This window comes from Pristiophorus japonicus, chromosome 7 (genome assembly GCF_044704955.1).
Source record: "Pristiophorus japonicus isolate sPriJap1 chromosome 7, sPriJap1.hap1, whole genome shotgun sequence".
NCBI lineage: Eukaryota > Metazoa > Chordata > Chondrichthyes > Pristiophoridae > Pristiophorus > Pristiophorus japonicus.
The window spans coordinates 217,553,895-217,567,877 of record NC_091983.1 but is presented as its reverse complement, the minus strand read 5'-3'; the positions used below and the strand labels follow the sequence as shown (position 1 = coordinate 217,567,877).

Genomic DNA, 13,983 nt, shown 5'->3' with positions numbered 1-13,983 from the left:
ACAGGGTCAGGAACATTCATTACTGCTCTTACCCCGCTCACCTACATACAGACAGGGTCAGGAACACTCATTACTGCTCTTACCCCGCTCACCTACATACAGACAGGGTCAGGAACACTCATTACTGCTCTTACCCCACTCACCTACATACAGACAGGGTCAGGAACATTCATTACTGCTCTTACCCCGCTCACCTACATACAGACAGGGTCAGGAGCACTCATTACTGCTCTTACCCCGCTCACCTACATACAGACAGGGTCAGGAACACTCATTACTGCTCTTACCCCACTCACCTACATACAGACAGGGGCAGGAACATTCATTACTGCTCTTACCCCACTCACCTACATACAGACAGGGTCAGGGACATTCATTACTGCTCTTACCCCGCTCACCTATATACAGACAGGGGCAGGAACATTCATTGCTGCTCTTACCCCACTCACCTACATACAGACAGGGTCAGGAACACGCATTACTGCTCTTACCCCGCTCACATACATACAGACAGGGTCAGGGACATTCATTACTGCTCTTACCCCGCTCACATACATACAGACAGGGTCAGTAACACTCATTACTGCTCTTACCCCACTCACCTACATACAGACAGGGTCAGGAACATTCATTACTGCTCTTACCCCACTCACCTACATACAGACAGGGTCAGGAACATTCATTACTGCTCTTACCCCGCTCACCTATATACAGACAGGGGCAGGAACATTCATTACTGCTCTTACCCCACTCACCTACATACAGACAGGGTCAGGAACACTCATTACTGCTCTTACCCCACTCACCTACATACAGACAGGGTCAGGAACATTCATTGCTGCTCTTACCCCACTCACCTACATACAGACAGGGTCAGGAACACGCATTACTGCTCTTACCCCGCTCACATACATACAGACAGGGTCAGGGACATTCATTACTGCTCTTACCCCGCTCACATACATACAGACAGGGTCAGTAACACTCATTACTGCTCTTACCCCACTCACCTACATACAGACAGGGTCAGGAACACTCATTACTGCTCTTACCCCACTCACCTACATACAGACAGGGGCAGGAACATTCATTGCTGCTCTTACCCCACTCACCTACATACAGACAGGGTCAGGAACACGCATTACTGCTCTTACCCCGCTCACATACATACAGACAGGGTCAGGGACATTCATTACTGCTCTTACCCCACTCACCTATATACAGACAGGGTCAGGAACACTCATTACTGCTCTTACCCCACTCACCTACATACAGACAGGGTCAGGAACATTCATTACTGCTCTTACCCCACTCACCTACATACAGACAGGGTCAGGAACACTCATTACTGCTCTTACCCCACTCACCTACATACAGACAGGGTCAGGAACACTCATTACTGCTCTTACCCCACTCACCTACATACAGACAGGGTCAGGAACATTCATTACTGCTCTTACCCTGCTCACCTACATACAGACAGGGGCAGGAACATTCATTACTGCTCTTACCCCGCTCACCTATATACAGACAGGGTCAGGAACACTCATTACTGCTCTTACCCCACTCACCTACATACAGACAGGGTCAGGAACATTCATTACTGCTCTTACCCCGCTCACCTACATACAGACAGGGTCAGGAACATTCATTACTGCTCTTACCCCACTCACCTACATACAGACAGGGTCAGGAACATTCATTACTGCTCTTACCCCACTCACCTACATACAGACAGGGTCAGGAACACTCATTACTGCTCTCAGTCCACTCACCTACATACAGACAGGGTCAGGAACATTCATTACTGCTCTTACCCCACTCACCTATATACAGACAGGGTCAGGAACACTCATTACTGCTCTTACCCCACTCACCTATATACAGACAGGGTCAGGAACACTCATTACTGCTCTTACCCCACTCACCTACATACAGACAGGGTCAGGAACATTCATTACTGCTCTTACCCCGCTCACCTACATACAGACAGGGTCAGGAACACTCATTACTGCTCTTACCCCACTCACCTACATACAGACAGGGTCAGGGACATTCATTACTGCTCTTACCCCGCTCACCTACATACAGACAGGGTCAGGAACATTCATTACTGCTCTTACCCCACTCACCTACATACAGACAGGGTCAGGAACACTCATTACTGCTCTCAGTCCACTCACCTACATACAGACAGGGTCAGGGACATTCATTACTGCTCTTACCCCGCTCACCTACATACAGACAGGGTCAGGAACATTCATTACTGCTCTTACCCCGCTCACCTACATACAGACAGGGTCAGGAACACTCATTACTGCTCTTACCCCGCTCACCTACATACAGACAGGGTCAGGAACATTCATTACTGCTCTTACCCCACTCACCTACATACAGACAGGGTCAGGAACACTCATTACTGCTCTCAGTCCACTCACCTACATACAGACAGGGTCAGGGACATTCATTACTGCTCTTACCCCGCTCACCTACATACAGACAGGGTCAGGAACATTCATTACTGCTCTTACCCCGCTCACCTACATACAGACAGGGTCAGGAACATTCATTACTGCTCTTACCCCGCTCACCTACATACAGACAGGGTCAGGAACACTCATTACTGCTCTTACCCCACTCACCTATATACAGACAGGGTCAGGAACACTCATTACTGCTCTTACCCCACTCACCTATATACAGACAGGGTCAGGAACACTCATTACTGCTCTTACCCCACTCACCTACATACAGACAGGGTCAGGAACATTCATTACTGCTCTTACCCCGCTCACCTACATACAGACAGGGTCAGGAACACTCATTACTGCTCTTACCCCACTCACCTACATACAGACAGGGTCAGGGACATTCATTACTGCCCTCACCTCGCTCACCTACATACAGACAGGGTCAGTAACACTCATTACTGCTCTTACCCCACTCACCTACATACAGACAGGGTCAGGAACACTCATTACTGCTCTTACCCCACTCACCTACATACAGACAGGGGCAGGAACATTCATTGCTGCTCTTACCCCACTCACCTACATACAGACAGGGTCAGGAACACGCATTACTGCTCTTACCCCGCTCACATACATACAGACAGGGTCAGGGACATTCATTACTGCTCTTACCCCGCTCACATACATACAGACAGGGTCAGGAACACTCATTACTGCTCTTACCCCACTCACCTACATACAGACAGGGTCAGGAACATTCATTACTGCTCTTACCCCACTCACCTACATACAGACAGGGTCAGGAACACTCATTACTGCTCTTACCCCACTCACCTACATACAGACAGGGTCAGGAACACTCATTACTGCTCTTACCCCACTCACCTACATACAGACAGGGTCAGGAACATTCATTACTGCTCTTACCCAGCTCACCTACATACAGACAGGGGCAGGAACATTCATTACTGCTCTTACCCCGCTCACCTATATACAGACAGGGTCAGGAACACTCATTACTGCTCTTACCCCACTCACCTACATACAGACAGGGTCAGGAACACTCATTACTGCTCTTACCCCACTCACCTACATACAGACAGGGTCAGGAACATTCATTACTACTCTTACCCCACTCACCTACATACAGACAAGGTCAGGAACATTCATTACTGCTCTTACCCCACTCACCTACATACAGACAGGATCAGGGACACTCATTACTGCTCTCAGTCCACTCACCTACACTACATACAGACAGGATCAGGGTCATTCTTGATACCTTCTCATCAAGCAAGCCCAACAAGGGAGGGGGCAGTTCTGGCCTTAGTTCTAGCGAATGAGGCTGGGCAGGTGGAAGGAGTATCAGTGGGAGAGCATTTTGGTGCTAGTGATCATAATTCAGTTAGAATTAGGGTCGTTGTGGAAAAGGACAGAGATAGACCAGGAATAAAAGTTCTAAATTGGGGAAAAGCCAACTTTGCTAAGCTGAGATGTGATTTTGCCAAAGTGGACTGAAACCAGCTACTTGAAGGTAAATCAGTGTGAGAGCAGTGCGAGGCATTCAAGGAGATCTTGAGAGTTCAGAGCAAGTATGTTCCCTTAAATAAAAAAGGGTGGGACTAACAAATTGGGAGCCCCCTGGATGTTAAGGAACATACAGGGTAGGATAAAGAAAAGAAGGGAGCCTCAGATACTAAGGGCTTAATACTACAGAATCTCTAGAGGAGTATAGAAAGTCCAGGGGGAAATTAAAATGAATATTAGGAAAGCAAAGGGAGAGCATTAAAAAATGTTGGCAAGTAAAATCATGGAAAACCCAAAGATGTTTTATTAATACATTAAGAGAAAGAGGATAACTAAAAAAGAGAAGGGCCTATTAGAGACCATGTGTGTGGAGGGAGAAGACATGGGTATGGTTCTTAATGTATATTGTTTTCACAAAAGAGAGGGGCGATGCATACATTGCAATCAGGGAGGGGGAGTGTGAAATATTAGATGAAATAAACATAGTGAGAGAGGAAGTATGAAGAAGTTTAGCAGCTTTGAAAGTGAATAAATCCCCAGGCTTTTGGATGAAATGTATCATAGGCTGTTAAGAGAAGCAAAAGAGGAAATAGCAGAGGCTCTGACCATCATTTTCCAGTCCTCTCTGTCTTCGGGTGTGGTGCCAGAGGACTGGAGAACTGCTAATGTGGTACCTTTGTTTAAAAAGGGAGAAAGGGATAGACCAAGTAATTACAGGCCAGTCAGCCTAACCTCGGTGGTGAGAAAATTATTGGAGAAAATTCTGAGGGACAGGATAAATCTTCATTTGGAAAGACGTGGATTAATCAAGGACAGTCAGCATGGATTTGCTAAGGGAAGGTCGTGTCTGACTAACTTGATTGAATTTTTCGAGGAGGTAACCAGGAGGGTCGATGAGGACAGTGAGTATGACGTAGTGTGCATGGATTTTAGCAAAGCTTTTGATAATGTCCCACATGGCAGACTGGTCACGAAAGTAAAAGCCCATGGGATCCAGGACAAAGTGGCAAGTTGGATCCAAAATTGGCTCGGAGGCAGGAAGCAAAGGGTAATGGTTGATGGGTGTTTTTGCGACTGGAAAACTGTTTCCAGTGGGGTTCCCTAGGGCTCAGTACTAGGTCCCTTGCTTTTGGTGGTATATAATCAATGATCTAGACTTGAATGCAGGGGGTATGATTAAGAAGTTTGCAGATGATACTAAAATCGGCTGTGTGGTTGATAATGAAAAAGAAAGCTGTAGACTGCAGGAAGATATCAATCAACTGGTCAGGTTGTACACAGCAAGCTCCCACAAACAGCAATGTGAGAATGACGAGATAATCTGTTTTTGTTATGTTGATTGAGAGATAAATATTGGTCGGGACACCGGGGATAACTTCCCTGCTCTTCATCGAAATAGTGTCATCGGATCTTTTATGTCAACCTGACAGGGAAGACAGGTTTAACGTCTCATCCGAAAGACGGCACCTGCGACAGTGCAGCACTCCCTCAGCACTGCACTGGAGTGTCAGCCTAGATTTTGCGCTCGAGCTTTTGGAGTGAGGTTTGAGAACCCACGAGCTTCTGACTCAGAAGTGAGAGTGCTGCCCACTGAGCCACGACAGGCACGCAGCCTAACTGAGTGCTGGCAAAGGGCTACCCGTTTCCCGCAAGCTCTGTGTTGGGTCAGCTGCTCTGTGGTGGCGCCCTATCACAGTAATATCGATACTTGCCGCTCGTTGCATAGTCTGTTTCCCAGCTGCCGCGGTTTGTGCAACAAGCGGCCACCGTCAGTGACGACGCAAAGCTTCTGAGCGGAGTGAACGATGACTAATTCATTGCCCTCCCTGCAGTTGGTGGTGAGGAGGAAATCCTATTAAATGGAGGCTGAGTCACTCCCACTCTTCCGATCCCCTCCCTATCACCATGGCTACTCACATGTCAGGCCAGCAAGTGCAACAACTACAACTTGTATTTATGTAACTTCTTAAAGATAGTAAAACGTCTCAAGGTGCTTCACAGGAGCGTTCACAGACAAAGATTCGACACTGAGCCACATCAGGAGACATTAGGGCAGGTGACCAAAAGTTGGTCAAAGAGGTGGGTTTTCAGGAGTGCATTAAAGGAGGTAGAGAGGCAGAAATGGGGGAAATTCCAGAGCTCAGGGCCCGGGCCGCCGATGGTGGAGCGATGAAAGTCGGGGATACGCAGGAGGCCAGAATTGGAGGAGCGCAGAGATCTCGGAGTGTTGTAGAGCTGTAGGAGGTTACAGAGATAGGGAGGGGTGAGGCTGTGGAGGGATTTGAAAAGAAGGATGATGTAATGTATGCACCTATGAGTATGCTCACAGGTTTGTGGAGCTGTTGACACCGGAGGGACTGGAGTGCATCATCATCCCCGGGAACATGATTTTAATTTAATTTGATAAAATTTCTGCTCATTTGGATTTATGGGCTCTAATGCCCTTTTAAAAGGGGGCACGCGATTTAAACTCAAAATAGTTGAAAGATCCCCATTCACGGTTTTTTGTTTAAAAAGTTTTATTTTTAGCTTGTTGGTTTTAATAAGGGGGCACTAAAACCAACAAATTAAAAATAAAATTTTAATAAGGGAGCACTTGATTTATAGGTTCAACTTAAAATAGTTGTAGAGCTGTTGAGTTGGGAGTGGCTTAGCCAGTCACGTGATGTTCACCAGACTCAATAAGTGATTGTTCAACCTTTTGCTATTAAACTAGCTAATTCTTAGTAGAAATGTGTGGCTATGAATTCTTAAGCAAAGAACTCATGAAGCAAATGCATTACAGATGAGAATTTAACAATCGAAGCGTTGCCGCACCGGGAGCCAGTGTAGGTCAGCGAGGGGTGATGGACAAATGGGACTTGGTATGAGTTAGGATATGGGCAGTATTGCAATTTGCCCCATATGGTTAGAGTGATGCCCATTAATGCACTCAGAAAGGGTGGGGTTAATAGCAGAGCATCTGATGTACGGTCTAGAACTGGGAATGTACCAAGTATATATTCAATCCGCCCCTCCCCACCCCACCCCCGCTAAACTTGGCACCGACCCAACAACGCACCCCTCCTGAGGGAAGGGTGGGCGGATGGTCCAGCGACACAGGAAGAGCGAGCCCATTGGACAGCAGCTCGAGAGAAGATAGCTCAACCCGTGTGCACTGATGACCGACTGCTGCCCTTCCCACCACCTGCACTGTGGCATCATCTGATTCCGATCGCATGTTAAACCTCTGCAGCAGTAGGCACAGTGCTGGCGCCCCCTGCCCGACAATAGGCCTCAGTGTCCCTGTGTGAGGGAGGGAAGAATCAGCCAGCTTTTCCGCTCCTGACTGACATCTTAGCGATGTGATGCACTCTCGCCTCTGAGACTCCAGAGCCTTGAGCACATAATCTAGGCTGATACTCCCACAGTCATACTGAGGGAGTGCTGCACTGCCGGAGATGCCCTCTTTCAGCTGAGACGTTAAACTGAGGCCCTGCGTGTGCATTCTGATGGTTCCTGTTCTCCCAGTGTCCTGGCCAACATTCCTCCCTCAAGAAACATCACTAAAACAGATTATCTAGTCCTTCATCGCGTTGCTCTTTGTGGAAACTTGCTGTATGCAAAATGGCCTCCGTGACTATCATGTATGTAACCAGCATACTACTGTAACCCTTATACAATTGTAACTCTCATGTAACCATTACATACTGTACATACTTACTAGAAATGCACACCTTGACCACAGAGGGCGTACTTGTGGGAGACACTCCTTACTTGGAGATTCAGGTATATAAGGGGAGGTCCCACGCAGGGCCAGCACTCCTTGGTCCAGGTAATAAAGGTGAAGGTCACAGAGTGACTGTGTCTGCAGTATGTGCCTCGTGTGATTATGTTTAAGAGTTAAGGACTCAACAGTGACAAACGTCACTGTATTTCAAATAACCACTGAGGTAGAAACTGTTGTTTCAGATCCCTACATAGGAATTGGGCTGTGGTGAGCAAGGATTTGGTCAACCACACACTGTAGTCATGGAAAGCAGTTCATGGGAATTTTTAGCAACGTGCTATAGAGGGTGGGATATTGTAACCATACACGGCAGTTATTGGCGATTCATTCACTCACACTGGGACAGGTGTGACCAGGAATCTGTGATGTTAGAATTAGCTATGCCTATTGTTTCTGCCTCAGCATTGATTCCCATTTCTGAATGTTACCCAAACAGGTCCGTGCAGTGGAGCAGGATCGACCCCGAAGTAAAGGAGCGATTGTTATTGTCTCGGAATGATGGAGAGTTCTGGTAAGTCAAAATGTTATTAACATTTTCTGCTGGTACCTCATTCTCTAGTGTACAGCCTACACGGACAGTCACACTCGAATACCTCACTCTTCAGTGTACCGTTTACATGGGACAGTCACACTTAAATACCTCACTCATAGGGGCCAGGTTTCGGCCTGAGTTGCTCCTGTTTTTTTGGAGCAACTGGTTTAGAATGGAGTATCTTAGAAATTTGAATTCTCGGCATTTAGTTTGCTCCAGTTCTAGTCAGTTAGAACAGTTTCACTTTGGAACAGAATGTTTTTTTCAAAAGGGGGCGTGTCCGGCCACTTACGCCTGTTTTTAAAGTTTAGGCAGTGAAAACTTACTCCAAACTAACTTAGAATGGAGTAAGTGAAGATTTTTGTACGCTCGAAAAAACCTTGTCTACACTTTAGAAAATCAGGCGTAGGTTACAAATCAGGCATAGGGAATGGTGGCGGGGGGGAGGGGTTTAAAGGGAAGTTTACAAACATTAAACACTTCTGTTTTACAAATAAAGAGCCATCATCAATAATAAATGATAAATACATCAATAAATCAACCAATAATTCAATCAAAAAAAATTAATAAAAAATAAAAAAAATTTAAAAATCAATAAATAAAACATTTTCTACTTACCGACTGCAGCACCGGGAGTCCTCCTACAGCGTGCTGGGGCGCCCCCCCCAGTGTGTCTCTGTCAGTGTCTCTATCTCTCTTGTCTGTCTGTGTGTGTGTCTCTCACTCTCTGTCTGTCAGTGTCTGTGTTTCTGACAGCGAGGGGAGGGGGAGAAGGGGGGGGGAGGAGGAGGAGGGGGGGAAGAGGAGAGAGGAGGGAGGAGGAGGAGGAGGGTGGTGGGGGGGATGGAGGAGGAGGGTGGTGGGGGGGATGGAGGAGGAGGGAGGAGGAGGGAGGAGGAGGGAGGAGGAGGGGGAGGGGGTAAGGAAGAGGGGGGAGGAGGAGGGGAGTAAGGAAGAGGGGGGTGGGGGGGTTGGGAGGAAGAGGGGGGGTGGGGGGGTTGGGAGGAAGAGGGGGAGTGGGGGGGTTGGGAGGAGGAAGGACGGAGGGTGGGGAGGAGGAGAGGAGGAGGGAGGGTGGAGGGGAGGGAGGAGGGGTGGGCAGGGAGGAGGAGGAGGAGGGGGAAGAGGAGAGAGGAGGGAGGAGGAGGGGTGGAGGGGGAGGGGAGGAGGTGGAGGGGGAGGGAAGGAGGAGGAGGGGGGTGGGAGGAGGAGAGGGTGGGGAGAGAGAGGGAAGGAGAGAGGAGGGAGGGAGGGAAGGAGAGAGGAGGGAGGGAGGGAAGGAGAGAGGAGGGAGGGAGGGAAGGAGAGAGGAGGGAGGGAGGGAGGGAGGGAAGGAAAGAGGGAGGGATGGAAGGAAGGAGAGAGGAGGGAGGGAAGGAGAGAGGAGGGAGGGAGGGAGGGAGGGAAGGAAAGAGGAGGGAGGGATGGAAGGAAGGAGAGAGGAGGGGGGGTGAAGGAAGGGAGAGAAGGAGGCTGAACGGCCGGGCCCAAGACTTTGGGCTGGATTTACAGGTAGGTGGCATTGGGTCTCGGGGGGGAGGGGGGTCGCGGAGTCCGGAGGAGGTGGGGGGGGGAGAGTCGGGGAGGTCCGGGGGGGGGGGGGGGAGAGTCACGGAGGTCAAGTCGCCGGGGGGGGGTGGGGTGGGCGGGGGCAAGCAGAGATCAAGTCGCGGGGGGCGGGTGGTAGCGGAGGTCCGGGAGGGGGGAGCGGGGGAGAGCGGGGGTCTGTCGGGTCCGGTCGGGTGGGAGGAGCCTTATCCACGCAGCCCCAGTGAGGCCATTGGGCCAGGGCTAGGGGCTGCGTGCTTCGGGCCCCTCCCACACAGTTCGGCGCCTGGAGCTACTGCACTTGCGTGCCCACTGTTGCGCGCATGTGCAGAGGTCCCAGCACTGTTTTCAGCGCAGGGACCTGGCTCCGCCCCCCACAGCTCGTGCTGCGCGCCCCGCCCAGCTCCAGAGGACCTGCAGGGAGCCAGAGAATAGGTAAGTTTTTTTTAGGCGCACTTTGTGGCGCGAAAAATGGGCGTCCAGGTCCGGGCTGCGCCGTTTTAGGCACGGCCGAAACTTGGGCCCATAGAATAGAATCATAAAAGTTTACAGCACAGAAGGAATCCATTCGGCCTATCATGTCTGTGTCGGCCGACCAAGAGCTATCCAGCCTAATCCCACTTTCCAGCTCTTGGTCCGTAGCCCTGAGGGTTATGGCACTTCAAGTGCATATCCAAGTATTATTTGAATGTGATGAGGGTTTTTGCCTCTATCACCCTTTCAGGCAGTGAGTTCCAGATCCCCACCACCCTTTGGGTGAAGTCATTTCCCCTCAAATCCCTTCTAAACCTCCTACCATTTACTTTAAATCTATGCCCCCTGCTTATTGACCACTCTGCTAAGGGAAATAGGTCCTTTCTATCCACTCTATCCAGGCCCCTCATAATTTTATACACCTCAATTAGATCTTCCCTCAGCCTCTTCTGTTCCAAAGAAAACAAACCCAGCCTATCCAATCTGTCCTCATAGCTCAAATTGTCCAGTCTAGGCAACATTCTTGTAAATCTCCTCTGCATCCTTTCCAGTGCAATCATATATTTCCTGTAATGTTGTGACCAGAAATGCATGCAGTACTCTAGCTGTGGCCTAACTAGGGTTTTATACAGTTCAAGCATAACTTTCCTGCACTTATATTCCCAGCTAATAAAGGCAAGCATTCCATATGCCTTCTAAACCACCTTATCTACCTGGCCTGCTACCTTCAGGGATCTGTGGACATGCACTCCAAGGTCCCTTTGTTCCTCTATACTTCTCAGTGTCCTACCATTTAATGTGTATTCCCTTTCCTTGTTAGCCCTCCCCAAACGCATTACCTCACACTTCTCCGGATTAAATTCCATTTGCCACTGTTCTGCCCACCTGACCAGTTCATTGATATCTTCCTGCAGTCTACAGCTTTCTTCTTCATTATCAACCACATAACCTATTTTTGTATCATCTGCAAACTTCTTAATCTTACCCCCTACCTTGAAGTCCAAATCATTGATATATGCCACAAAAAGCACGGGATTATTACTGAGCCCTGCGGAACCCCACTGGATACAGCCTTCCAGTCACAAAAACACCCGTCAACCATTACTCTTTGCTTCCTGCCCCTGAGCCAATTTAGGATCCAACTTGTCACTTTGCCCTGGATCCCATGGGCTTTTACTTTCATGACCAGTCTGCCATGTGGGACCTTATCAAAAGCCTTGCCAAAACCCATCTACACTACATCATACGCACTGCCCTCATTGTTCCTGGTTCCCCTCAGTAATGTACAGGTCACAGGGTGAGTCACACTCTGATACCGCAACAACAATTTACATTTATATAGCACCTTTAACATAGTAGAACATCCAAAGGCACTTCACAAGGGCGAGTATCAAACAAAATTTGACATCAAACTACATAAGGAGATATTAGGACAGATGAACTTGGTCACGGAGGTAGGTTTTAAGGAGGAGAGAGTGGCGGAGAGGATTAGGGAAGGAATTCCAGAGCTTAGGGCCTAGGCAGCTGAAGGCATGGCCACCAATGATGGAGTGATTAAAATTGGGGATGCACGAGAGGCCAGAATTGGAGGTGTGCAGAGATCTCGAAGGCTGTAGGGATGGAGGAGGTTACAGAGATAGACAAGGAGTGAGGTCATGGATAAATTTGAAAACAAGGATGATATTTTTAAAATTAAGGCGTTGTCGGACCGGGAACCAATGTAGAATGTAGGCCGGCGATCACTGGGGCGAGTTAGGATTGGGGCAGTAGAGTATAGGCTGAGCTCAAGATTACGGAGAGTGGAAAGTATGTGGCACATACATAGAATCAGAAGTTTACAGCACGGACGGAGGCCATTTCGGCCCATCGTGTCTGTGCCGGCCAACAAGAGGCTATCCAGCCTGATCCCACTTTCCAGCTCTAGGTCCATAACCCTGCAGGTTACAGCACTTCAGGTGCACATCCAGGTACTTTTTAAATGTGGTGAGGGTTTCTGCCTCTACCACCCTTTCAGGCAGTGAGTTCCAGACTCTCACCACCCCCTGGGTGAAGAAATTTCCCCTCAAACCCCCTCCAAACCTTCTACCTATTACTTTAAATTTATGCCCCCTTGTTGTTGACCCCTCTGCTAAGGGAAATAGGCCCTTTCTATCCATTATATCTAGGCCCCTCATAATTTGATACACCTCAATGAGGTCTCCCCTCAGCCTCCTCTGTTCCAAGGAAAACAAACCCAGCCTAGCCAATCTGTCCTCATAGCTAAGATTCTCCACTCCCGGCAACATCCTCATAAGTCTCCTCTGTACCCTCTCCAGTGCAATCATGTCCTTCCTGTAATGCGGTGACCAGAACTGCACACAGTACTCCAGCTGTAGCCTAACCAGTGTTTTATACAGTTCAAGCCTAACCCCCTGCTCTTGTATTCTATGCCTCACTAATAAAGGCAAGTATTCCATATGCTTTTTTAACCACCTTATCTACCTGGCCTGCTACCTTCAGGGATCTGTGGACATGCACTCCAAGGTACCTTTGTTCATCTGCACTTCTCAATATCCTAACATTTAATGTGTATTCCCTTTCCTTGTTAGCCCTCCCAAATGCATTACCTCACACTTCTCTGGATTAAATTCCATTTGCCACTGTTCTGTCCACCTGACCAGTTGATTGATATCTTCCTGCAGTCTGCAGCTTTCTTCTTCATTATCAACCACACAGCCGATTTTACTATCATCTGCAAACTTCTTAATCATATCCCCTATATTCAAGTCTAGATCATTGATGTATATCACAAAAAGCAAGGGACCTAGTACTGAGCCCTGCGGAACCCCGCTGGAAACATTCTTCCAGTTGCAAAAACACCCATCAACCATTACCCTTTGCTTCCTGCCTCTGAGCTAATTTTGGATCCAACTTGTCACTTTGCCCGGGATCCCATGGGCTTTTACTTTTGTGACCAGTCTGCCATGTGGGAGCTTATCAAAAGTTTTACTAAAATCCATATACACTATATCATACACACTGCCCTCATCGACCCTCCTGGTTACCTCCTCAAAAAATTAAATCAAGTTAGTCAGACCCCCCTTCCCTTAACAAATCCGTGCTGACTGTCCTTGATTAATCCGGGTCTTTCTAAGTGAAGATTTATTCTGTCCTTCAGGATTTTTTCCAATAATTTTCTAACCACTGAAGTTAGGTTGACTGGCCTGTAATTATAGCCCTTTCTCCCTTCTTAAACAATGGTACAACATTAGCAGTCCTCCAGTCCTCTGGCACCACACCTGAAGCCAGAGAGGACTGGAAAATATAGGTCAGAGCCTCTGCTGTTTTCTCTTTTGCTTCTCTTAACATTTCATCTGGGCCTGGGGATTTATCCACTTGCAAAGCTGCTGAACCCCTTAATATTTCCTCTCTCACTATGTTTATTTCATCTGATATTTCAAACTCCTCCTGTCCGATAGCAGTGTCTACATCACCCCTCTCCTTTGTGAAAACAGAGGCAATGTATTCATTAAGAACCGTACCCACATCTTCTGCCTCCACACACAGATTACCCTCCTGTCTCTAATAGGCCCTGCCTCTTTAGTTATCCTCTTGCTCTTAATATATTTATAAAACATCTTTGGGTTTTCCTTGATTTTCCTTGCCAAGAATTTTCCATGAAT

General features: G+C 48.2%; 1 protein-coding gene across 1 annotated transcript in view; it reads left to right on the top strand.

Annotated features, from left to right (window-relative positions):
- Positions 1-13,983, top strand: part of LOC139266668 (calpain-14-like) — a 111,306-nt gene that overhangs the window by 45,658 nt on the left and 51,665 nt on the right. The window contains exon 9 of the mRNA XM_070884256.1: positions 8,204-8,278. Coding sequence (XP_070740357.1) covers positions 8,204-8,278 — 75 coding nt within the window. The remainder of the gene's footprint in view (positions 1-8,203; positions 8,279-13,983) is intronic.